General features: G+C 43.3%; 1 protein-coding gene and 1 long non-coding RNA gene across 6 annotated transcripts in view; one reads left to right on the top strand and one right to left on the bottom strand.

Moving 5' to 3' along the window:
• The window catches only part of TTC21B (tetratricopeptide repeat domain 21B), a 31,769-nt gene that overhangs the window by 4,034 nt on the left and 1,522 nt on the right, over positions 1–26,213 (top strand). For 3 of the 5 annotated variants that reach the window (XM_083495818.1, XM_083495817.1, XM_083495820.1), the window contains exons 3-28: positions 8–118; positions 1,361–1,527; positions 2,623–2,745; positions 3,303–3,460; positions 4,208–4,292; positions 6,150–6,248; positions 7,171–7,363; positions 7,639–7,736; positions 9,321–9,521; positions 10,872–11,001; positions 11,580–11,737; positions 13,500–13,724; positions 14,272–14,510; positions 15,546–15,618; positions 17,530–17,640; positions 18,893–19,031; positions 19,127–19,233; positions 20,294–20,482; positions 20,608–20,718; positions 21,950–22,031; positions 22,307–22,457; positions 23,140–23,301; positions 23,682–23,877; positions 24,878–25,102; positions 25,380–25,500; positions 25,920–25,987. In XM_083495818.1, coding sequence (XP_083351944.1) covers positions 8–118; positions 1,361–1,527; positions 2,623–2,745; positions 3,303–3,460; positions 4,208–4,292; positions 6,150–6,248; positions 7,171–7,363; positions 7,639–7,736; positions 9,321–9,521; positions 10,872–11,001; positions 11,580–11,737; positions 13,500–13,724; positions 14,272–14,510; positions 15,546–15,618; positions 17,530–17,640; positions 18,893–19,031; positions 19,127–19,233; positions 20,294–20,482; positions 20,608–20,718; positions 21,950–22,031; positions 22,307–22,457; positions 23,140–23,301; positions 23,682–23,877; positions 24,878–25,102; positions 25,380–25,500; positions 25,920–25,987 — 3,722 coding nt within the window. The remainder of the gene's footprint in view (positions 1–7; positions 119–1,360; positions 1,528–2,622; positions 2,746–3,302; positions 3,461–4,207; positions 4,293–6,149; positions 6,249–7,170; positions 7,364–7,638; positions 7,737–9,320; positions 9,522–10,871; positions 11,002–11,579; positions 11,738–13,499; positions 13,725–14,271; positions 14,511–15,545; positions 15,619–17,529; positions 17,641–18,892; positions 19,032–19,126; positions 19,234–20,293; positions 20,483–20,607; positions 20,719–21,949; positions 22,032–22,306; positions 22,458–23,139; positions 23,302–23,681; positions 23,878–24,877; positions 25,103–25,379; positions 25,501–25,919; positions 25,988–26,213) is intronic. The other 2 variants (XM_083495819.1, XM_083495821.1) reach the window with 1 other exon arrangement.
• LOC310704314 overlaps positions 24,086–26,213 on the bottom strand; it is a 9,665-nt gene continuing 7,537 nt past the window's right edge. Inside the window, exons 2-3 of the long non-coding RNA XR_014524712.1 lie at positions 25,908–25,942; positions 24,086–25,072 (exon numbers count right to left, since the gene is read on the bottom strand). This is a non-coding gene — a long non-coding RNA (uncharacterized lncRNA). The remainder of the gene's footprint in view (positions 25,073–25,907; positions 25,943–26,213) is intronic.

Raw genomic sequence — 26,213 nt, 5'->3', positions numbered from 1 at the left:
TCCTTAGGGCACATTCAAGAGGCTCTTCTCGACCTCGAACCTCTTAAAAACAAGCAGGACGTATCCCTTTGCACAATGATGGCAATGATCTATGCCCATAAAAAGAGCCCAAATCCAGGTACAGTTTGAACTATCTCTACAACGAATAAAGCCATGTGGACTTAACAGTCCTGAATGAGGGACCAGGGGCGCAGGTCAATTCTGTGCCCAGGGCAGCTGTTTACCAGCTCCATCTGGTACACAGGCTGAGACCCTATCTGCCCGCGGACTCTCTCGCCAGAGTGGTGCATGCTCTAGTTATCTCTCGCTTGGACTACTGCAATGCGCTGTATGTGGGGCTACCTTTGAAGGTGACCCGGAAACTACAACTAATCCAGAATGCGGCAGCTAGACCGGTGACTGAGAGTGGCTGCCGAGACCACTTAACACTGGCCCTGAAAGACCTACATTGGCTCCCAGTACGTTTCCGAGCACAATTCAAAGTGTTGGTGCTGACCTTTAAAGCCCTAAACGGCCTTGGCCCAGTATACCTGAAGGAGCGTCTCCACCCCCATTGTTCTGCCCAGACACTGAGGTCCAGTGCCGAGGGCCTTCTGGTGGTTCCCTCACTGAGAGAAGCGAAGTTACAGGGAATCAGGCTGAGGGCCATCTCGGTAGTGGCACCTGCCCTGTGGAACGCCCTCCCATCAGATGTCAAAGAAATAAACAGCTATTGAACTTTTAGAAGACATCTGAAAGCAGCCCTGTTTAGGGAACCTTTTAACATTTGATGAATCATTGTATTTTAATATTCTGCTGGAAGCCGCCCAGCGTGGCTGGGGAAACCCAGGCAGATGGCAGGGTATAAAAAGTATATTATTATTATTATTATTATTATTATTATTATTATTATTATTATTATTATATTTATTTATTTAGTGAGTTGTTAACATTTCCTTTGCTGTCCTGTTTAATGTGAAAGCACGTGGGGCCTTCAATAAAATGTTGCGGCGTAATCTGCCTAACCGAAGTGCACCTGCTCAGAGTGCCTCTTCCAGAAAGCCATTGCAAACACACACCCCCCCCCATTCATTCCCTGCCTCCCCATTTAAAATTGCACGCACGCAATTCTGGTTCTGAATTTGAACCAGAAATACCTTAGCCAGAGGAATCATCCATTTCAAGTTTAACAGCAGGAGGATCCAAAGCGGCCTTCCTAATATTTTTACTGTTAAACCCTGGTGGTAGGGAGTTTGTCCCTGTTGCATGACATCTTGCCATATATCTGTAGCATGTACCGAAGACAGTAGGCCGAATCGGGCCGTTTCCACACACCCACTGTTATGGTTTAAATAACCACTACTTTACTGATTTTCTTCAGATCGAGAAGCCATTGTGGAGCTGGATGTCAAGCTGAAGGAGCAACGCAAAGTAGCAGGGCAGCAGGCGTTGTATTTTGCAGGCTTGTTCTTGTGGCATATTGGGCGCCACGAGAAAGCCCGCGAATACGTTGACAGGATGATCAAGATCTCGAATGGCAGCACAGAGGTAAGCTGCTTCCCATAGTCACACTTGGTATCTCTGCTTGCTATAGAACGAGACTTGCTAGCCCTCAGCTATGTTGAGTCATCCTGTAGATCATAGCCTGTTATTACTGCTTCATTTAACACTCAAGGAATATTTTGGCGGAATCAGTACTGTTAAAAACTAGCCTGATGGTTTCTCTTTAGTTAGCTGTTAAGCGTGTCTGGTTCATTAACCGAAATGAGTCACTAGCCAATAGCGCTGTTTGAGGCAGCTAAGCCATCTAATGGGTCTGAATCACAGATGTTCCCAATGCTTGGGGTTTTCTTTGAGCTGCTGACACAGAAACGCCATGTGCTGTGCATAAACGTGGGTGTTTTCCCGTCAAGTTTAAATTGCAAAAATCGTGAATTTTGTTTTGAATGCTTTCTCACCAGCCAGTTGCATACTAACAGCATGAAACATTAGGAGAATGATTGGAGTCAAATATGAAGGCCTTAGACTCCGGAGTGTTTTAAGGCTTCTTGGCTCACAAATATTTTTCTCTAACCCTCTCTTCAACATTAGAACATCTCAGCCAAGGCAAGAGGCTTCATCCTTCACACGGTATAAAGACGTTACCTTGGAACTGGCAGAAACAGAGTTTTAAATGATTCTGCAGTTAGCGTTTTCCGTTTCTCTTAGTATGGATGTGAAGTAGCAGCATGGTAACAGAGGCGGTACTATGGTCACTCCAAAAGATGCAAATTTGAACATATAAGAGAGTTCCTTGTGTTTCCATTATTGGTGCTTCGCAGGGATCTTGTGTGTGCAGACATTTGGATTTTCAGGATCTTGGCTCACCACGTTTCCTGGGTTCCCCCTTTTAACATTTCATCTGCTGCAGTTCATATGGTATACCTAGTGTTTTGAACAGTACATTTGGAATTGCTGTTTTGGGTTTGGAAGGTTGTTGTTGAGACTCTAGATGGCTTTCTCAGTCACGAGTCCCAGATGGTAAAACGGAGAAAGGGATCTCTTTCATGCCAACTTTGCGAGGATGGATGTTCTAAAAACCATTTTTTTTCTGAAAGCTTTCTTTAAGAAGCCCGCATTTTAACATTTTGCTTTTCTTTGCAGGGATTGATTTTGAAAGGGTGGCTTGATGTCACCTCTGGAAAAGAAGCAAGTATTAAAAAAGCTGTGAAATACTTTGATGAAGGGCTGCAAAATGGAAACGATACCTTTGGCCTGATGGGTAAAGTAAGTCTGTTATTAAAACAGAAGCTTTTAATCCTTTTAATCCTTTTAATCCTTTAACTGAGATTGTGGTGTGTGCCAATGGATCTCACACAGATTGCTTTACACTTAGTCTGGGTTGCTCAATGTGAGTATTGGAATAAAAGTTCGGAGTTAGTCCCAGGGATGGGAACACAGGTCTGAAAATTTTAGGAAACTGCTCACTATCTCTTGTCATTTCATTATTTTGAATGGTACAGGCAATGTGGTGTTCTCTGCATTACATATGAGATCAGGGTCCATCCATGGTTGCATAGAATCAGTCTCCAACTGTTTTTGGAAACTACAAATCCCATCATCCCTAGCTAGCAGGACCAGTGGTTAGGGATGATGGGGATGGTAGTCCCAAAACAGCTGGAGACCCGCATTTGGGAAATGTGTATAGAGTTTCTGAAGTAGACTTTGATGTGTTTGAGACTAGAATATTGTTGTTTAGGGAGGGAGCGGTACGTTCCGTAAAACATCTTTCCTTTCTGCTTGGAAATGTAGAGGATTAAGGGATCTCCTTCGTGTTTCATTAGGCACAATATTTTGAAATGCGCCAGAATTACTCAGGAGCTTTGGAGATGGTGAATCAAATAATAGCCCACGCGCCACAATTCCTTCCTTCTTTTATAAAGAAAATGAAGCTGCAGCTGGCTCTGCAAGAATGGGAACAGGCAACCGAGACTGCACAGAGGTGGGTTGCTATTGTTTTGGGAAGGAGGCAGGAGGGCTCCAGTATCCTGTCATAGGCCTAATGCCCCCTCCCAAAGCCCGGGAAGCATCTGCCCAGCTATGGGATGGAGGCACGATGCTCTCTCTATCTCCCTCTCTCTCTCACCCACCCACCAATCACCCTCACAAGCTGGTGCCTCTGGCGCTAACTCTTCTGCTATGAAAATTTCCACCACACACCACTGGTGGCAAGCAGTGCCTTGTTACCTTCTCACTTACCTTCTCTGCTTCTGCAGTGCATTGTAGAAGGTCTTGGAAGGTGGGGTTCAATTATAGTACAGTGGTACCTCGGGTTAAGTACTTAATTCGTTCCGGAGGTCCGTACTTAACCTGAAACTGTTCTTAACCTGAAGCACCACTTTAGCTAATGGGGCCTCCAGCTGCTGCCGCGCCGCCGGAGCACGATTTCTGTTCTCATCCTGAAGCAAAGTTCTTAACCTGAAGCACTATTTTTGGGTTAGCGGAGTCTGTAACCTGAAGCGTATGTAACCTGAAGCGTATGTAACCCGAGGTACCACTGTATGAGTTTTTGCTTGAGAGCAGAATGGATTGGTGAGGCCTCTTGGACACTTAAGTGTTCTCTGTTTCATTGAACGCTGATAACTTGCCCAGGGAACTCCTTGTTCATATGAACGTTGGCCCTCTGTTACGTGAAAACATATAATCAGTCGTGTTGTAAAGATACAGCTCCTGTCTCATTTTGTTCTAGGTTGTTGCAGAAAGATGCTCTTAATTTGGACGCTTTAAAAATGGAGGCCATTCATTATTTGTGTAGGGAAGGAAATATACCTGAGGTCAGTACATAATTTAACATCCAGGTTTGCTTTAAGTTACTAATTATTTAAATATACATATCCTGAACAAATGAAGAGCACAGTTTGTCGTTGTTGGCATTTCTTCACTGTCAAATAGTATCTGCTAATTGGAAAAATAATAGCTACTAACAGTGCAATTCTATACATGTCTACTCCGATGTAGAACTCTGTTGGGATGCATCTTTAAAATCTTATATTCCAAACATAGGAAATTACAATTTCAGAAATATAACTATATTTTAAAGGCTGTACTAGACTTTCTATTAATTAACACCCTATTAATTCTATTAATTAACAGCGTGGCCCATGGTAAGTACATTGTAAGAACATGCTTTTGAATTAAAAACAAATCAAGCTTTTGTGGTACGTACAACAATCTAGAGCATAAGGAACCAAGTAAACTTATTAGGAGTTTGTTCTTGAGCAGTAGACCAGACCTGCCAAGGTTGGGGATGCTGTGGCCATCCAAATGTTGCTTGACTCCAACTCCCATCATGCCTGACCATTGGCCACGGTGGCTAGGAGTGATGGGAGTAGGAGTCCCAACACCATCTGAAGGGATACAGGTTCCCCATCCTTGTTTTTGTCCTACCACAAACTGAAGCTTAGGGAAGTTTCAGAAACGAATGTGATTTTTCTGTGTGGCAAAAGAGGGAATAAGGGTGCTATGCCTCAAGAACCACATGCTGAAAATCCTTTGGAGACTAGTTGGATGGTTCATGGATCTTTGGTCTAATTCTTTATGAGGAGGCATTTCCCCTCCTTCCAGTTTGCATTTTTTGGCTTTATTTTCCAGGGTGGAATGAAACCAAAGAGAAAGAGGTCTATAATAGTAAATTCAGTGTAGTCTTGGAAAGGTTAATTCTAAAACGCTTAAAAGACGACTCCCGTTCTAGAAAAGTCAATGGAGATTGTAGCAATAATACATTTTGACTGTTGAGTCCAGCTTTTTATAGCTTCAAGACAGAAAACAGTTTTTGTTTTGCAAAACGAGAGATGGATAATTGCTAAAAAATTAAAATAAAAAAAATAATGTACTTTGCTTAACTTGAGGAAAATATATCTTTAAAAATCTGTTTGCAGGGCAGCTTTTCCAGTACATTATTCTCTGGAAGGTTGTAGCCATATATTAGTTGTATGTGGTTGCTTCAGAGAAGGATTCCTTTTGATTGTGGTAATTGGAATGCAGCCATCCAAAGCTTAGCCTATGCTGCCCAATTAAGACATGTTTACTAGACTGGATACAAAATATTCTTCTGATGGTAAACATTTGATTTCACAAAGGACTTCTGCAAGGCTCTAGTCTAAACTCACGTATAAAGTACAGTGGTACCTCGGGTTAAGAACTTAATTCGTTCTGGAGGTCTGTTCTTAACCTGAGATACCACTTTAGCTGATGGGGCCTCCCACTGCTGCCGTGCTGCCACAGTGCAATTTTTGTTCTCATCCTGAAGCAAAGTTCTTAACCTGAGGTACTATTTCTGGGTTAGCGGAGTCTGTAACCTGAAGCGTCTGTAACCCGAGGGACCACCGTACCATGAAAGATGGAGTGTGTGTGCCTCATTTAGCTCTTAGGCATTTATTTAAGAGTATGTTTTCTTCTCTTGCCATTAAGTGGAATGCCATTAAGTATGCATTTGCATATTACAGTACTCAGGTTAGCATACATTGCACTGCTGCAATGCTTTCGGAGTGGGTTTGTGTAAAATGTGGCTGTTGGCATGAGAACACATTGCAGCTCCATATAAAATAATTTTATGGGGCTCAGCTGTTCAAAACCCACAGATTTCCCTCCCCATTTTATCCCCATACCCATTATCATTTGCCCTTCCTCAGGCTTCCTCAAAGTTGGAAGATTTGATTAGTGCGTTGGATAAGTTGGAACCTCATAACCCCCAGCTCTTTTGCAAGACGGCGTTGGTGTTCAGCAGAACCGTAAGTGGGCATTTATTTTGGAAAGTAACATCGAAGACATTGATTGTGATCCTTTCGCCGTGAGCTGGTAATTTCCCCTTCATTAAAATGGGAAGCCCCTGTATATGTTGGGTTAGGATTGGTACCTATCAGGCCTAAATAACCCTGTACACAGATGTGTCTGAATCTTTTTAGTAGGCTCTAGGCTTGTTTAGCTATGCACCAATGTGCTCTAAGAGATGCACAGCTGTTTCTGTTTCAGAATGGAAGGTTAAGCGTTCACTTGGAATCTTTCTTTATAGTATATAGTGCATTTTGATTATGATGGGAAATGAGCACTGGTTAATCTGTTGGTTGTTCCTCCCCACTCCAAAGGCCCCTTGTTTGTTTTGGTGGCTCCCCACCCCCCTCCTGCCCGCCGCAAGGACTTTGTCTGTGGCGGCTGTCTTCTTGTGACAAATGGATTGCTTGACTCATTCACCCTGAGCAAAAAATAAATAAAATTGAGCCGAGTGGTGGCATATAAGTGGAGGTTGTGCTCATGGCAAATTCACGAACTGATGTGTTTTGCCCTGAGCTGGGAGCTGTCAGGGGTTAGAGAGGGAGGAAAGTAGCTGCCATAAGTTGTGTAATCATGTGCACTGGCCGCTTTTCTGAATTCAGTGGTGCACTGCAGCATGAGTAGAGCGGAGGAACTGGGTTTTTACTCTGTGCATTCAATTGCAGTTAGTAATGCAAGGGACGTTCTTCAGGTGATTATGTAAGTTGTGTTCATACCGGTGTTTCATGCCACCCAAACAAACCACCGCCCTTTCATACAAATGTTTGCAAATTTTTATTTTGACATTTAGCGACTGTTTCTAAAGCTTTAAAAAGGAAATAGTGAAGTGGAGGATTTTAAATCTGCTAAAGTGTTCATGTTGGAAACTGTTCTTGATTATAGTGTGGCCGCAACCCACTGATCCTTCAGCAGACTCAGACTTTGGTGGAACGAGCTTTCAGCTTAGACCCCCACAATGCAGATATCGCTACAGAACTTGGCTACCAGATGATTTTGCAGGGGAAAACGAAGGAGGCCTTAAAATGGTACAAGACTGCCATGGCTCTTGACGAAACAAGCGTTCCCGCACTAACTGGTATGGCTTAAAAACAGGTTTGAGTTTTCAAGAGCATGCAAAGCTGATTCCTCTCTCCTCCCCGCCCCCCCCCGAATAATTTTATCACTGCAAGTAATCTGGGTGATTGACTTTTTTAGTGTGATTTGCATTCTCATCAGCTTATTGCCTCTCCTCGTTTTTGAGCCCCTCTTATGTTCCTATAGACTTTGAAGCCTGGTTTAATGAAAAAGGAATTCTAAACACTGAAGGCTCTTTGTAGGGCAGAGCTGAAATGGGATGACTTTGCATTACAGGAATTATCCGGAGCCAGCTAATGGAAGGGAAGCTAGACGATGTAGAGCAGCAGTTGGAGTTCCTGAACGAAATCCAACAGTCTATCGGGAAATCAGCAGTAAGAGAACGATCCTTTCCAAAAGTGCTTTGATTCTAACCTCACTGAGGAGGCTAGAATATTTATGTGGGCAGAGAATTCTTGACAGAGGGCTCCGGTCTTGCTTTTCTGCTCCTTGCAATGTCCAATTCTTGGGTTTCAAGGCAAGGAATCCAAATGTGTGCAAACGAGGTAATACATTTTTGAAGCATTTTTACTTCCAGAGTGGCTAACAAAGATCTGTAATGAGACAGTCCCTGCCCTCAGATTTGCAATCTAGAAAACGTGAGTGCCACAAAAGGGGTGGGGGAGCTAACTCTGGCACTATTTCTTAGTTACAGAGCTGTTAGATGGAGAGTTAAAAGAGAGGAGGAGCCAACGTTGCTTCAGTTACCCTGCTTCCCATCTCTCTCAGCTGCAGCCTGATTGAATGGCTACTGCTAGGTGACATTCGAGGAAGGAAGGAGCCTGATAGAACTGGCCGTCGTAATCAGTCTACAGTTTCCCTCAAACTCTGTACAAAAGTAATTTCTAACCTGTTTCCCCTTCATGTTGCTTTGACCTCTGTTGCTTACCCAAACAGATGATGATGATAACAATAAAAAAATTTAATACACATTTTTTTTGGTTTTTAAGCAAATACAATAACCATTAAACACTTATCCTGCAGTACACTGAATGGTGTTTGTTTTCTCCATTATATCCGCAATGAAAGGCCAAACCCTTCCTCCAAATCCTGCCTTTGTCCTGCTATCTTTGGACATAGACTTAAGCTCCACCCTGTACCACAGAGAACTAGTAGGCTTCTTACTGACTGCAGCACAATGAGCGATAGCTCAGCAATGGAAGAGCCAGACTGAAATACCCCTGAGCCTATGGGAAAATAATATCTGGGATATAATACTTTTTTTTTTTAATGTCCTTGATACCAAAGCCTTCGTGCGACTTACATAATGGCTGCATTGAGGGAAGGAAAAGATAAATGGAAAACCACTCCCTTCCAAAAACAAAGGGTGTCTTCCTGACTGTCACGGATTTGGGGAGGCAATCAGTCACATAGTGGCAAGTTCAAATTGCTTTTGTGCAACAAACTCCCCTACCCGAGACCTGGTGACAGTTGACACCTCCTCCTCTTCTTCCTCCTCCTCCTCCTCGCAAATGAATCTTAATGAATGCTCAGTAAATAGCCAATGTCATCTAGCCTCCCTGCAAACTGTACTAAGAAATCAGCTCAAGAAACAGGTCGTTTGGAAGTGACCAGAGACTGTGCTCATCGAGCACAATCTGCTAACCTGCTGTCTTAATTTAGAGGTCTTAATTTATCGGGGGGGGGGGGAGAGAATGATACAATTAGTTGCTAAGCAACACAGGCAGTTTCTGGAACAAAACTACAAGCCTGTTCATTCACAAGAGTTCACTGAGTGAAGAATGTCCAGTGGGTTTTTATTATTATTAAGAACTAGATACATGCCAGGAAATGTGCTGCAAATCAGGGCATCTGGGTGCCAGAGGGCAATTTCTAGTTACCAGTGGTGACCAGTGCTAGGTGAATCATGACAGATTTAATTATAGATTTTCCCATGTAATTTTCTATTTGTTTTGTAGGAATTATCTTACTTGCGTGCAGTGTTGGCTATGAAGAAAAACAAAAGACAAGAGGAAGTTATTACTTTATTGAACGATGTGCTTGATACTCATTTCTCCTCATTGCAAGGCTTACCTCTTGGTGTAGAATATTTCGAAAAATTAAACCCTGACTTTTTGATAGAGATTATTAAGGAGTATCTTAGCTTTTGCCCAACGCAGGTAAGTAGCTAGGATTTTTGTCCTCCTAAAACAACAACCATTTATTATTATGCTTTGTGCTCAAAAGAAGGTTTCAGGTTGAAGCAAAGACAATTAGGATGAATCGCCAAGATTCTGAGCACTGTCCATTATAAGGACTGAGCAATAATTAATAGCGGAGTAACTGCTAAAGTATTTTTGTTTTCCTTGTAAAAAAGTCCAGAACATTGTCATGACACAAATTAGGTGCGCTACGTTGTGTCATTGGTGGATGTGGCGAATATGTGAAAGATCCTGGTTGATCCTGGTCATCTGCTTAAAGAGCTGATTGTTTTGTTTTTAAATCTGGGATGGGGAAGCAATAATAATAGAAACAGTAATAATGTTATTATTTATACCCCCCTCCCATCAGAACAGGTTGCCCCAGCCACTCTGGACGCTTCCAATACATATAAAAACATAATTAAGCATCAAACGTTAAAAACCTTTCAATACAGGGCTGCCATCAGATGTCTTCTAAAAGTCAAATAGTTGTTTATTTCTTTGACATCTGACGGGAGGGCATTCCACAGGGCGGGCATCACTACTGAGAAGGCCCTCTACCTGGGCGCCTGTAACTTCATTCTCGCTTAGAGGGAACTGCCAGAAGGCCCTCAGAGCTGGACCTCAGTCTCTGAGCTGAACGACAGGAGTGGAGACATTCCTTTAGGTAGCCCTACAGATGTTTGTTGGGCCCCACTCCCATCACCCATGACAATTGACAATGCTGGCTGAGGTTGGTGGAAGTCGAAATCCAATAACATCTGGAAGGACACAGGTTTGCCACATCTTTTAAGGACTCTTCTTGAGCTTGAGTGAGGATGACAAAGTAGGTTTGGGGCTTTGCTGTGAGAAGACTTTGAAATATTAGTAGAATCCGACCCCTAACTATATCTGTACTAGTTGGGTTCCTCCCTCCCTCCCCCTCCAATTTTTTTCTTCCTGGAAGAGAAAACTGAAGATTTGTTCCAGTAGGAGTTTACGTCCACGTTCAGAACCAACTCTCATTATGCCTCTGCCCTCTTGTTGGCCTGCAAGAGCTTGCAGGCCTTCCCCCTGAGTCAGGCCAGCATGCCGGAGGCAGAGTGCTGTGTAGATTCATGGAGCTGCCTCAGCACACAGCCTGTGTGGCTGTAAGTCAGCATTGCCTCAGAAAGCACAGGTGCTTCGTTCTGGAAAAGATCTAGAAAACTGCCTGTTGAAAATACACTCGGAATTTTTACCTCAGCTCAGATATACATTTCATTGGGATTCCCCCCCCCCCTCTTTAAAGAAAAAAACCCTTCCGCTTTCTCGATGTAATATATCAAAGTACCATTTGTTTATCTCAAGCCTGCAGGTCGAGGACAACCTCCTTCCCCGCTTCTCAAGCCTTGTGCGTCCGTCCTTGAAACTGTGGTTAAAACTGTCCCTGGTCTCCTGCAAGCTGCCTATTTAGTCGCAAAGGTGAAATATTTGGCAGGTAAATCTCTCGAGTTTGAACCAATGCAAATATTACGTCAGTAGCACTTGCAAAAATAAAGAAATAATAAAGCTGCAGCGTGGAGTGCTCTCTGTTAAGGATTACACACTCCACCCCACAATATCCGTTAGTATCCTTGGTCTGCATTGGGGTGTTTTGGTGTTCCCACCCCATCCTCAAACAGTTCCCTAGCCTGTTGCTACCTCCCTCATATTGTGCTATTTAGACTGTGTAAAGCAGTGGCACCCGCACCTTGAACCTTGCAAATAGAAGAAATTGTTGAAGCATGTTTTGTAATTTGAAACTGTACTATGTGATTCATAAAGCACTGTAATAGCCGAGATGTAACTTGCAGCTGGTGACTGGTGTGCTCTCTTTCTTACAGCAGGTGATTTCATTGCTTCTTTAGTTGTTGGAATATTTTTTTAAAAATGTAACCGTTTAATAAATAGTGCTGGGACGGAAGGAGGTATAATCAGTGGAAACGAACCTGTCTTGCAAATGCAATCCTAAGGCAGCTTGTCAGCATATTGAATTTGTTTCTCCCCTTCATTGTTTTGTTTGCTTCATCTGATTAGGTAACACTGAAGCATCCCAGAGCATCTTGCAGCACTGCATAGAACAGAATCCATCACACGCAGATGCCCATCTCCTTATGGCTCAAGTGCATTTGTTGCAAAACAACTTCAAACTCTGTTCTCAGTCTCTGGAACTCTGCCTAAGCTATAACTTTGAGGTACACTTGATTGGAAAATCTAGCCCAGCATACTGAAGCTCTTTATTTTACTTCCATGCTTGATTGGCATTTTAATTTGCTGCCAGTATTATTATTACTTTTTTTGCCCATGGATAAATTGTCAGGACATCAATATCCGTCACATAACAAGGAAACATATGCATTTCGCTATTTAACAAAGAGCTCTTAGTTGAAATCGGCAATATCAAAAGCCAGTGCAGGGTTTCAGGCTTAGGAGTTGACTCAGCTTCGTGGGGTTTTTCCTGCCTGCTGTACGACAGAAACCCTACTGTGGTTGCAGCCCCAAAGCCCTGGCAGTATAAATTTGCTAGGCTTTTTCCTTTTATCTTCATATTCTTGCAAGCCCCATGAATTAACTTTAGACCCCTTTTGGAAACGTTGGGATTAAGTGAAACAGGAAACTACTGCTAACTGGCTTACTAGTTTGTCTGCTCGTTTTGTGCAGAGGGAGTGCATAGGCTCATTCATCTTAAGACGAAATGTTACCATGTGAATGCAGTCAGAGGTCATCAATCCTCTGGCTGGTGATAGGGCAAAAGTTAATAGGAAAAATAAATAAATGATTTATAAAAGGTAAAGGACCCCTGGATAGTTAAGTCCAGTCAAAGGCGACCATGGGGTTGTGGTGCTCCTCTCGCTTTCAGGCCGAGGGAGCTGGTGTTTGTCCACAGACAGCTTTCCGGGTCACATGGCCAGCATGACTAAACCGCTTCTGGCGCAATAGAACACTGTGATGGAAACCAGAGCGCACGGAAATGCCGTTTACCTTCCTGCCGCAGCGGTAGCTATTTATTCGCATTGGCGTGCTTTCGAACTGCTACGTTGGCAGGAGCTGCGACAGCAACGGGAGCTCACCACCATCTTTAGTGTGATGTAATAAGTAGTTCCCGGTTGTGATCTCAGTGCACACATAAATAGCAACCTTGCTGAAAGCTAAGCAGGTTTTCATTGGATCAATGTCTCTAGGATCTCCCCGTATCCTCAGCTCCCTGAAGGAAAGGTGGGATATAAGTAAAAGAAGGGGGGGAATAGGATTTTGAGATATTTTGAATGTTATGGGCCACTCTTGAGCAAATGGAGGTAGGATCAGCCTGAGTAGGACGTAGTTGCTTTAAAAGCAGGAGAGAGCCACTCCTGTTGTCCTGTATTAAAGCTTAGTAATTCTAGATTACTTTTGTAAATCACTCAAAACAATGTACCGTATTTTTCGCCCTATAGGACGCACCGTCCCATAAGGTGCACCTAGTTTTTTTGGGGGGAAATAAAGGGGGGGAAATTATTTTTCCCCCAGGCGCGGGGCTGGGGCGAGGGAAGCCCAAGCTTCCCCCGACCCCAGCGCCCAGAACAGGCAACTCAGAACAGCGCCCAGAACAGGCCTTGCGGAGAGCTGCGCAAAGTCTGGGCGTGCTGAGCTCAGCGCGCCAAGGCTTCGGCATGCAGGCAACTCTTCGCAAGCCGTGGGAGCCCGGAGATCTGCGCGAAGCCTGGAGAGCGACCTGGTGCGTACCGACCCCTCTCGCTCTCCAGGCTTCAGCAAAAGCCTGCATTCGCCCCATAGGATGCACACACATTTCCCCTTCATTTTTGGAGGGGGAAAAGTGCGTCCTATGGGGCGAAAAATACGGTACATAATTATCCCACTAATATAAGTATGATTTAACATACTAGATGGTTAGGGTTTTTTCTTTTCTTCTTGGAAGACTGTATGGGACATAGATGCTGATTATGTACTCTTCATTAGGTCAGAGAGCATCCTGTGTACCACTTAATAAAAGCTCGAGCCCAAATAAAGATGGGGGAAATAGCAGAAGCTGTTAAAACTCTGCAGATGGCAATGAACTTGCCTGGAATGAGAGCCGCCGCACCTTCCTCAAAGTCAAAAACAAAGAGGATTGAAATTGACGGGAGCGATCGTGTGTCCGTCTATCTGGAACTAGTAGATGCTCATCGGTTGAATGGCGAACAGGTATGACGAGATTCTGTTTCATACGTAAAACTGGTACATATCCTTTGATGTGGTCTGCAAATTTTGGGTACCTGTTAGCAGAAGTACAGTTTTTAGAGAGTGCTTGCGATCATCCTGCTGGCAGTGACAGATGATGGGTTGCATCCATTTGTGGAAGGAGAGGGGGAAATGTTTTTTCAGATTTCCTCCGTACCTCTGTACATGCTGCTTCCCACGCCTATTCTGGAGGGTTCCCCATCTCTTTGGAGCTTGCTCACTGCCACTGCCCTTTCCTGCAAGGGAAGTACTTTTTTAGGGTACCGACTTAATTCACACAAGGCAATGGTGAGGTCCAGTAAGTCTAGTGGTGCTCTGTGTAAACCATTGTGTGCCACTGGGGTGCGAGGGGAGGATGCTGCCACAATGGCCGCTTTCCCAGCGCACAGGGGTTCCTGGGCAAATGCCTTGATGTGGAATGGTCTCTGTGAAAGTACAAAGTTTGAAAGCCACAGTTTTTGCAGGGGCAATTTAGGCAGAGATTTAACAAGAACGATGGTCTCTTTTGAAGCACGAAGCCATTAAAGTCCTCCAAGATGCTATCAACGAATTTTCTGGCACCCCGGAAGAGCTGAGAGTTATGATTGCTAATGCAGACCTAGCCCTTGCGCAAGGCGACGTGGAAGCGGCTTTGACGATGCTCAGGAATATAACCCCAGAGCAGACTTACTTTGTTCAAGTCAAAGAGAAAATGGCAGAGATCTATCTGGAGCACAGGAAGGATAGGAAGCTATACGCAAGCTGTTACAGGTAAGAGCTTAGTTTGCCAAAATAATAATAATACTATGTCCCAGGTTCATTTGGTGCCTGTTTCTTCCTGAAGAAATAAACCACTTCACTGAAAAGTACTGTGCGTAGATGTACATTGATGTACAAAAAAGCCATTCATTTTGAAATATTCTTTAAAACAAAAATACACGTCGGGAAAACAGCTCTGAGTTACCGCAGCATTGATCAGAAACATACACCTGTATGCCAGCAGTTTTGCTCTCTCTACAGCAGAGGTGAGCAGCCTGTGCCCTTCTCTATGTATGTTTGGACTACAACTCCCATCATCCGTGGCACTGGGGCTGATGGGAGCTGGAGCTCAAAAGCATCCCAAGGGCCACAGGTTCCCCATCCCTACTCTATAGTTGAAGCTGTCACAGGGCAACTGTGTTTCAGCCTGTAACCCCCTGCAACAAGGATGTGTCCATTTGCTTTTGGAATGGTACGGTTTTGCTTCTTTGGAAAATGTTGTCAATAAAATATTGTGCCTTTTTAGTACTTACGGTGCCTAGGGAAGGTATTCAGAGCCCACAGATATCTGCTTCTTCCAACCAAAGTGTGTCCGCTTCTACCCCTTGCCTCAATTTTTTTAAAGTCTTACAGTAAGTATGCTAGACTCAATTTTCCAGATGTTATGATTATCCCAGTTGTTCTCTTGGAGTCCTTTGTTTGAATGAAGATGCTCTTCTGAATCATTCTTTAGTTAGCTATGTGTTCTATGGCACAACTGTTACAGCACTGGTATCAACAAGAAAGCACGTCAGATAGCAGATTTCGCTGTCTTCCTTAAAACTAAGATTTCCAGGATAACAGTTCGTCTTAATTTGCTTTCTCTGGAACACCTCCGCTGTCCTTGTTAAATCGAAACGTCTGAAGACAAAGGAAGCAAACATTTGCCACCAGTCTATTAAACAAAAAAGGAAAAAAAATACCTGGCCATTGAAAGTTGGCTTACTGCACTAGTAGCAAACAGATTCAACTATTGACATGATTTATTTTCTTTCTTCTTATTTTCAGAGACCTGGTGGAGAAACTTCCAAGTTCTCACACCTTTCTTCTCCTTGGTGATGCATATATGAATATCCAGGAGGTATAAGCATTTGTAGCTTTAGGGGTTATGGTTAGAAGGTTTCAGTTCGGGAAGGAGCACCTCTGTTGTGAAAAGTACTGGCTTACACAAGCCCTGACCCCAGCCTTGTAGACATTTTGTTGTTGTCTTTGGCATCCATTTGTCATGAGAGACAATGGAGTGCCCCATCTGGAGGTGAAGTCAAACTGCTGTGTTAGCAGCAATGAAGTGACTCCTCCGGGGCGCAAGCCTGGGCAGTGTGTATGGAGGTCCTGGGCTGCCCAGATGACAAGACCCCCCCCCCCCCTCAGCCTTGCCAATGTGGTCCAAAGAAAATCAAAACAATACTTTGGCACCAGCTTGCTAGAAAGAGGCATACAAGGCACCATCCAACAGTCTTAGGGACTCCATTTTGGATTTGTGTAGGGTTACTCCTTAGCCTTTCTTCTCCTGAAGATGTCCTGCAAGGCAGTGGGTACGGATTTTTCCTCTGGGTTTACTCCCGAAGCCTTTCTTACCAGCAAGGTGTGGAAGTTTAGGATCAAAGTTTTCCTTCTCCTTGATGGGCTACCTTTCCAAGTTGACGAGCCCCATCTGCCCCTCACTTCCCTATAGAGTAGGCATAGGCAAACTTGGCCCTCCAGATGTTTTGGGACTACAGCTCCCATCATCCCTGACCACTGGTCCAGTTAGCTAGGGATGATGGGAGTTGTAGTCCCAAAACATGTGGAGGGCCGAGTTTGCCTATGACTGCTGTAGAGCATGTGTGGAAACTGCCTTCTTGACCATTGGACCCATACTTGTTCTCATCCGCTCAATCTGTTGGAGCCTGTCTTTGTATGCAGGGGAAGCCCCTAACTCACTGAGGGTTTGAAACCCATTGACTACTCTCACCTGGTTTAGCTAGCCAGCTGAAGCTGCTTCCTGGAGTGTGGCTGCTGTCGCATGCTGACATTGGTAGACATATGTAACCAGGAATTGCATGCAGTTGACAAAACCAAGCAAGTTACTAGAGGGAAGCCCCTCTCCTCTGCGTCCAACACAGAAATGCAGTTTTTTGTCTGTTACTTCCTCCTTGCAGGATAGTAACTTTCATGGATTTATTTACAAGGCTGCCTGCCCCTCAAGAGGGAAAATGGAAAGAGAATGTACCAAATGGGATCACCATGAGGCTCTTCAGAGTTTTGTTTCCCCACTTGGCTCTGTGCCCTTGCCTTATCCCAAGACTCCCCACTGCAATCTTGTCTTCTGATTAATATTATTTGGTTTTGTTTTGTTGTATCTCTATTGATATACTAGATATAGATATACCATATTTTTCGCCCCATAGGACGCACCGCCCTATAGGACGCACCTAGTTGTTTTTTTTTTGGGGGGGGGGATAAAGAAAAAAAATTATTTCCCCCCCAGGCACGGGGCTGGCACGGGGGAAGCCCGAGCTTCCCCCGACCCCAGCCCCCAGAACAGCCTGCTATCCGCAAGCCTAGGGAGCCGCGCCAGTCTCTCTAGAGCTGTGCGAAGCCCAGGCGCGCTGAAGAGCGCCCGAGCTTCAGAATGCAGGCAGCTATGCGCAATCCTCCGGAGCCCGGCGTGGCTTGGCGCCGGGCTCCGGAGGGTCGCGCAGAGCTGTGCAGAGCCCGGAAGCACAGGCAGCTCTGCGTGACCGTCTGGAGGCCAGCGCAGCTTGGCACCGGGCTCCGGAGGGTTGCGCAGAGCTTCCTTGAAGCCTGGAGAGCGAGAGCCTCTCACTCTCCAGGCTTCAGTGAAAGCCTGTATTCACCCCATAGGACACACACACATTTCCCCTTCATTTTTGGAGGGGGGAAAGTGCGTCCTGTAGGGCGAAAAATACGGTAGGTATAGATAAATAGGCCTTGGAATCATTCATGCTTGGGCTTCTCATGACCTTACTGTTATTTTTCTATACCCTAGCCTGAAGAAGCCATTGTGATATATGAACAGGCTTTGAAGTTGAATCTAAAGGATGGAGCATTGGCTCGCAAAATTGGGAATGCCTTGGTCAAGACTCATAAGTATACAAAGGTATGTGAAGACTGGCTTGCATGCATCCCGATACAATCATTTCTGTAACATTTCCAGAAATACTTAACCTGCCCTCCAGAAGAGCCCAGGATTGTGGATGTCGATGTGCACACACAAAAATAATTAGCAGCATGAAGAATGTTAAAATATTCTGCTCTGAAGTTTCTAGCTCTCTCTTTCCTCCATCCAGCTCTTCCTTCCCCAAGTTTTTAGTAGCAGCAGCTGACCAGTACAAAAGTGAAACGACGCCAGCTAGCCAGAAGAGGGTGGTTTTTGTGGGTCAAAGCGAAATGCAGGTTTAAAAAATAATAATTTTTAGGTTAATATTGTTTGTATGAAAACAAACAACAGTAACAAACAACTTGAGGGGGTTAAAGGAAGGAGGGAGAAAGGAAGGAGAAGACTCCTCTCTGATGCACTGGAAATCTGTCTGAAAAAGAAAATAAAAAATTTCCACATATGGAGTACACGACGCCCAAATGCCCCCGTAAGTGTCCAAGTGTTACTGTGTGCCTATGGTATTTGGCTTGTTTGTGAATGGAGAGAGCTGTCAATGCATGATGGAGGACAATGCCTTATCTTTCCAGTGTTGCCGCTCCCATTCCCAGTTTCATTTTCCATGCAGAATTTAAACTGTTGGCCTGTGAAGGGCACTGTGGGCTTTGGGGGTGGTCACAGGATCAGAGAGAAAAGTGCTTCATATAATCAAAATTAGCCGTCACCCAAAGGCTATTAAAGTTGCTAAGAAACAGACTCCTTACAGCTTAAAAGATCCTTGCGGTGAGAGAAATTGGGATTGGGGGATGCATTGTCAGGCACACATGCGCATGGTCTGAGGTCTGGGGCTGACAGTGCAGCAAACTCTTAACCCTTAGATTAAGAATGTTCATTGACCTAATTCAAAGCACATCATATCTTGTTGCAGGTTCCTTCTGCGATATTTTATTTTCAGGTTTGTGTATGATTTTTTAAACATATGTATAATCCATATAAAGAATTATTGAGCTGTGACCGGAACAAAATACGGACATATCAAAAAGAAATTTGCCTTTAGTTTTATATTTAGCTATTAATCTGTGCAAAGTATTGATTTACTAGCTAAGATAGTCTGAAGGCAGCTAAGATATTCAAATGGCAAGCGTAATTTTCCATTTGAGTGTCAGGGAATCTTCTCCTTTCTGACACCTGCAGCTCCTTCAGAAATGTCAAACAGGATCTTTCAGATTATTTGTTTGTTCATTTATTATTTTAGGCAATCAATTATTATGAAGCTGCTCTGAAAACTGGGCAGCAGAATTTCCTTTCTTACGACCTGGCAGAGCTATTGCTGAAATTGAACCAGTATGAAAAAGCAGTAAAAGTCCTTCGGCAAGTTTTGGATCATGAGTCTGGTACGTACATCTTATTTGCTTTATATTTTTTTAAGAAATAAAGAGATCACTATTTGTCAAAACTTTGTATCAAATATATCTCTATGTTTCTGCAGTAAATGATTTGTCCTCTCTGATGGAAGATACGCGTTACCATGTTCTTCTGGCAAAGGTGTACAGCAAAATGGACAGGACGGACGATGCTGTTGTTTCCTTACAACAGGTAAAGAAATATTAAATATTGGCGTGTTAGGCCTTTGGTAGCAGAAGAGAGATACTTGGTTACCTGGTAGCGATAGAGGAGATCAAGCTTAAAATGGTCCAGGTCTGATATTATTATTACAGTGGTACCTCGGGTTACATACGCTTCAGGTTACATACGCTTCAGGTTACAGACTCCGCTTACCCAGAAATAGTGCTTCAGGTTAGGAACTTTGCTTCAGGATGAGAACAGAAATTGTGCTCCAGCGACGCGGCGGTAGCAGGAGGCCCCATTAGCTAAAGTGGTCTTCAGGTTAAGAACAGTTTCAGGTTAAGTACGGACCTCTGGAACGAATTAAGTACTTAACCTGAGGTACCACTGTACTTCTTTATTGCATTTGTATCGTACCTTCTCTCCAAGGAATAAGATGATGCACATGGTCTGCTCCTCTTCATTTAAACCTCACAAACAACCCTGTAAGGAAAGTTAGATGTAGATGCAGTGGCTGGCCCAAGGTCACCCAATGAGTAGTACCAGCAGAACAAAAAACATTTTAATGGTGATAATGAATTATTCCCCTATTGCATGTGTTTGGTGACTTCAACTTTCCCCTCTCTATTTTACATTAGTGACATTAAAACAACTCCTGCCACCCCTTACAAAAGTCACTTCCTTCCACTTACAGACCTTTGACTGTTCAATTTGTTAAGGTATGTCAGGCAACAAAGGACCAGCTGTTTGCTCCCACCAGTCAAGCGCAAGAGTTAACGTGGCCTCTGAGCTCAGTTGGTGGAGCATGAGACTCCTGATCTCAGGGTTGTGGGTTCGAGCCCCACGTTGGGCAAAAGATTCCTGCATTGCAGGGGGGTTGGACTAGATGACATTTGTGGTCCCTTCCAACTCTACAATTCTGCGACTCTTATGTTGCACATATCAAGACAAGGACACATACAATACTGATTTAGAGAATTGGTCCTTTTTAAAATGCACAACTTGCTCCAAATCCACCCCCCCCCCAAAAAAAAAAACTTCATCCGATATTATTATTTCCTATTGGAAGCCTCTTTTGCTTTTCCACCAGGCTCAGGAATTGCAGGCCAGAGTATTGAAGCGGATTCAGATAGAGCAGCTGGACGCGGTTCCTGTACAGAAGCAACTAGCAGCTGAAATTTGTGCAGAGATAGCAAAGCATTCAGCGGCCCAGCGGAACTATGAGAAAGCAATTAAATTCTACAAAGAAGCTCTTGTTCATTGTGAAACGGACAACAAGGTCAGTGAGCACCAAGAGGAACCCTTTCCCCTCCAGCCTTGCTTAAGAGGTGTGGTGGTTGGGATGCATGTTGTAAATAGAATGAGAAATTAGCGAAGAGCTTCTATTTATATTTTAATCCTCAGGTGATGCTAGAACTAGCCCGTTTGTACCTTGCACACGATGATGTGGATGCATGCCAGCGCCAGTGTGCTCTGTTGCTGAAGAGTGATCCAGATAATGCGCCAGCTGCCATGGTCAGTTATACACATGCTCTCTGTAGGATGACTATTTAATGACATTATTTTAGGTTTTAAGAAAAACGATAAAGGGACACCTCTCTTGCATGAGCAGCTTCTCTCTATTGAAATATGTACTCACAGCAATGTACTGATGGTAAGAACTACAGTGGAACCTCGATTTTCAAACGTAATCCGCTCCGGGAGACTGTTCGACTTCCAAAATATTCGAAAACCAAAGCAGTTACCTCCGGGTTTTCAGCGTTCGAAAGCTGAAACATTCGACTTCTGAGATGCTTGAAAACCAAGTTTCCACTGTAATGTCAAAAGAGAATCTAACAAAATTATTTTTAAAAAAACTTTTAACATTTAGTACAAAAAACACCAGCAATTTGCTAAACTCAAATGCTGACAGTTGACAGGCATTAACAAGCAAAAGCTTTTTGATACAAATGGTTTTTCCCAAGCCAACTAAAGTTTTATATAGAAAGATTCCATGGTAAGTCTCCCTTGGCCAGGTGTTTGAGAGCATAGGAGCCACTACAGAAATGGCCCTGCTCCTTGGCCTCATTGCCTGTCCATAAACAGAGGGGTACAGACTAAAGGTGCACCCATTAACCTCTGAAAATGGAGAGAAACCTATGAGAGAAAGAGGTAAGCAGAAGCAAGGGCTGTCAAACAATTGCGGAGCCTTAATGTGGTTCACAGCAACTCTGCCATTCTCTACATAAATGACATTTTTATGGAACTACCTGCCATGATCATGAGTTCTCTTCTGGTCAGCCACTGCTAGTTCAGATCCTATTAGCATATACCATGAATTTTTACAGTCACTTATTACATGGAATCATGTTTGCCATCTTAATGCCCGCTCACCCAACTTGGGGAGTTCCTTTTTGTGCTCTTCACAATCCCTTTTTTGTATTTGCTACCCTGAACCATTTGGCATCATCAGCAAACTTGGCCATCCCACAGCTCACCCCGACTCCAGATCACTTACGAACAAAATAAAATTTAAAAAATCACTGCTCCCAATGCAGATCCCAAGGAACCATTGAAGCTGGTTGATTTTTGTTCTTTAACAGCTGTGGGTGTGGCCCCTGGGCATTTGGTGTGTGAAGAAAAGTTTAGCCTCTAGCCCATTTGAGTTTCGCACTTCGGTATAGGCTGATTTTGCAGGATAAAATTGCTGCGGAGAAGGTTTTGTGTTGCTTTCTGTTTCCTTAGCGTCTCTGCTTTGTGCTTGTAGATGATGGCTGACCTCATGTTCAGGAAACAAGACTATGAACAAGCGGTGTTTCATTTCCAGCAGCTTTTGGAACGCAGCCCAGGTGAGCATCAGATCTTTTCATGGCTCCCTTTTAACAAATCTTTATGCTAAAGCTACACGTTGATGGCAGAGCAATGCAGGCTCCCTTTTCACCATGCTAGAAGAGTGGGTGGATTCCGTCAGCTGCCTGCAGAGTGTGACAGAAACATCTCCCTTCTGCCTATCAAACATAGTTCTGGTTTTACTTAGCACTCTTAGATTTTTGTGATTCTTTCTTGTGTTTCATTTTCACAATGTGCTTGCTTTCTGTAATGCCCGGAATGCTTACATTAACAGATAATTATGCAACGCTATCACGTTTAATTGACCTGTTAAGAAGAGCTGGAAAGCTAGAAGAAGTTCCAAGATTTATTGCCATGGCTGAGAAACATTCCCCCAGGACAAAACTGGACCCAGGTTTTCACTATTGCAAAGGATTGTATCTTTGGTAGGTGTGGCTAGAAAATCACTAGTATAGTGTCAGTGAGAAAGGGTTGGTTTCTTTTGCTTTCATGACACGCCAGCCAAGCAAATTCAAATAGTGTTAATGTCTGGTTCTTTCAGTTTACTTGTTTTCTTTGTCCTTCCTACCTTTACAACAGTGATGGGAGAATTTCCACTCTGCAGGATTAATGATAGTTTGGCCCAAACAAAGTCCCACCTATCTATCTGCTGACATCTTATGATGTCACACACAGGACAGGTAAACTTGTGGGGTCAAACTTAAATGGAAGATTCAAGAGTGCACTTAGAGGGTAATCCCAGTTCTCCTTTTTCTGCTGCTGGTCCTATTCAGGGTCTTTTGAATTTGCCGCCTTTTCCCTATGGCCCTGTAAATGTGCCAAAGTCAAAAAACAAATTACAGCTTGAAAATTCTTCCTTTTGAAATTGAGTCACTTGGTGTCATGTGATGACAAGTGGTTGACAGGTGGTGGCTCTTGGGGCACGGGAGTTTTGGATCCTGCCCACCAGCCAGATCCACTTCTCTACTCCTGCTTTGCAACTCCTTGGCTCTCTGCTCCCTCGTTTCTTTCTCCTTGGACTCTTCCTTTCCAAATACAGCTGCCTGCCAGCATCATTTTCCCAGTTTCCTTGTGTTTCAATTCATGCAAGTGTGATTCCCTGTTTAGGTACACAGGCGAACCAAATGATGCGCTTCGGCATTTTAACAAAGCGAGGAAAGACAATGACTGGGGACAAAACGCTGTTTATAATATGATTGAAATCTGCTTGAACCCTGACAATGAAACAGTGGGAGGTGAAGTGTTTGAACACCTGGACGGTGACGCAAAGTGAGTGGCAATGAGATTTTTAGAACTCCTAGTATTTTAGTGCAGTGTTTAGTTTTGGTGTGTCTTGGCTGGCACATGGAAGAGTCTCTACAAATTATTTTTGGGTGCCAGCAGTGAGTGACGGGTTGAATTCAAGCGGGGAAATGATGGGAACCAGATTTTATTTTATTTTTTACTGATTTCTATAAAAATGCATCATGGATAAAAGTTGATGACAGATATATAATTAAAGGCTCCTAAAGGCTAAACTTGCGTGATATTGTCAGCCGGCTTTCTAGGGCTCATTCTAGCTATTTTCAAAATCCCGATTGAGTAATGGAAAGCAGAGTTTCTGATACACAAGAACTGATGCTGTTTCTTTTATGCATGTATGTATGAAGTAGCTCAACAGAGAAGCAAGAGTCTGTGCAGCTGGCTGTGAGAACAGCAGAGAAGCTCTTAAAAGAACTGAAGCCCCAGACAGCTCAAGGCCATGTGCAGCTCCGCATCATGGAAAATTACTGCCTTGTGGCAACCAAACAAAAATCAAATGTTGAGCGAGCGCTAAATGCCTTTACAGAAATTGTGGTTGATGAGGTGGGTTGTTTATAGTGTCTGTTCAGTTGAACACAGGTGTATTATACACATGTAGGAACCTCATACCTACAAATAAATGTATTCCATGCACTGCCCATTGCTTTAATAGTAGATTATATTTGTCATACGTGTGTCATACATGTGTAGGAAAACCTTAAACATGTTGCAGAGTTCAGCAGAGTTCCAAAAAATAGACCAGAGGCAATAGTACTTCATTCCGCAGAGCTTTACTTCTGCTGAAGGCAAATGTAGTGTAATGGTTATCAAATCCAATACAATCAGGACTTGCAGCACTTACAAACCTAACTCATAATAAGACTGAACCTGAACACTATACAGAAACAGAAACACCACACCAGAAGGGAGAGAGATAGAAAGAGAAAAGTAAAACTCAGGGTTCTTCTGGCCTATATTTATAGTCAGCATGACCTTAATTGGAAGAGATAAGAGAACTATTTCAAAGCAGCTTCCCAGAAGTTATAACCCAAACAATCATTAACCCTTCTGCCTCTTCTTCTCTCACACAGAGAAGCCTCTAGTAGCCTCCTGTATTAATCCAAATGGAAAAGAATCTTTACACACGAGATCAATACTTTCTGCACTAAGAAATGCAAACTGACAATATTAAATATCATTTTTCAGAGTGTAGTTGTACTAGGTAAAAAATGATTCTTTTCAGAGGTGTTTCTAACAGAATAATAAACATTAGTAAGGAATGCTGGGAATCTCTCCACCCCCCCCCCAAGTTTGCAAGTTTCTTACTGCCACTGTTTTTCTTTCATGCAAGATAGCCGCTTGTGTGAAGTTTTATTGAATTAATCACATTGTGGCTTTAGAAAAGCATTTTTGGGGTTGCGATTATTATTTTTTTCAACCAGCCCAAGTGCTAACCTAGAATAACCAGCCGCTGTCAGTGCCAAGCACTGTCCTTTTGAGAATGCTGACATTTATACTGGGTTCTCTGTCTTCTGAGTTGCATCATATTGGTCTTTTTTTGCAGAAAGATCACATCCCAGCACTTTTGGGAATGGCCACAGCTTACATGATCTTAAAACAAACCCAGCGAGCCAGAAACCAGTTGAAGCGCATTTCAAAGATGAACTGGAATCCCGTTGACGCAGAAGAGTTTGAAAAAAGTTGGCTTCTCCTCGCCGACATTTTCATTCAGTCTTCAAAATACGATATGGCTAGTGACCTGTTAAAACGGTGCCTTCGTCACAACAGGGTAACGGACAGGCCAGAAGTAATGCTGTATATGTTCTGTTCATGTTTTCCTACCCCTGGAGTCTTTTAATTAATGAAACTAATTTTATGGAAAGCAGACAAAATGAGGCCGGCATTCCTTGAACTGGCTGACAGTGGTGAGGGCAGTGATTTATGACCTTCTGTGCGGTGCCATTGAGGGCCAACAGCACTTCAGCTTACAATTCAGTGGGTCAACAGGCTCTGCAATTTTAAGACTTGCTGACAGAGATCTCTCTCTTTTTTTAATTCTTTTTTAGTCTTGTTGCAAAGCTTATGAATATATGGGATACATAATGGAGAAAGAACAAGCATATAAGGATGCAGCTGCAAACTACGAGATGGCCTGGAAATATGGAAACCAAACAAATCCAACAATTGGTAGGTTCACCCTTAGCAACTTCATTTCATTTTCACTTCACTTTTAATTCATATAACGCCTTTCTATACGACTATACACAAGGTGGCTGACAAGCTGGAGAAACAACAAAATAGACAGCAAAGATCACACATGTAATCGAAATTGAAAACCGAGGTGATTCTTTGCAGCCAAGACTGGGGAGATCCACTCCAGCTCTCTGGCCAAACTCTCTGTGGTTAGTAGGTTTTTAAATTTATTATTCATTATTATTACATATTTATTAAATGCCTATGCCATTCTTCCTCCTAAAGGAACCTTGTTCAAAAAAAGGGGCTGCAGCAGGTATCCACAAGCTCTCACCTCCCCTTGTAAAATGCTAGGATTACATGAAAAGAGAATGCTACTTTTGCATTAACCTCTGACTTACCATTTTTTACAGGTTTCAAGTTGGCATTTAATTACCTGAAAGCCAAGAGATACATTGATGCAATCAATGTTTGTCATAAGGTAAACTTTTTTTGCAAACATGTTTCTTTGCTTGTGGGTTCTATGAAAAGGGGAAAACACTGTAGTATAGTTCTCGTTAATGACAGTATTGACGTCTGCTGCAGTGAAATAGCTTTAGATATCTAACAGTAGAATAGTCAACTACTTGTTTTAGTTTACAGTGAGACTTTATGTGTCTACATGTTGTAAACCGCCCTGAGACTTGCAGGTATAGGGAGATATACAC

Source organism: Podarcis liolepis (assembly GCF_965112155.1).
Source record: "Podarcis liolepis genome assembly, chromosome: 1".
NCBI lineage: Eukaryota > Metazoa > Chordata > Lepidosauria > Squamata > Lacertidae > Podarcis > Podarcis liolepis.
Note: the sequence above shows the minus strand (reverse complement) of the source record. Positions and strands in the feature narration are given on the sequence as shown.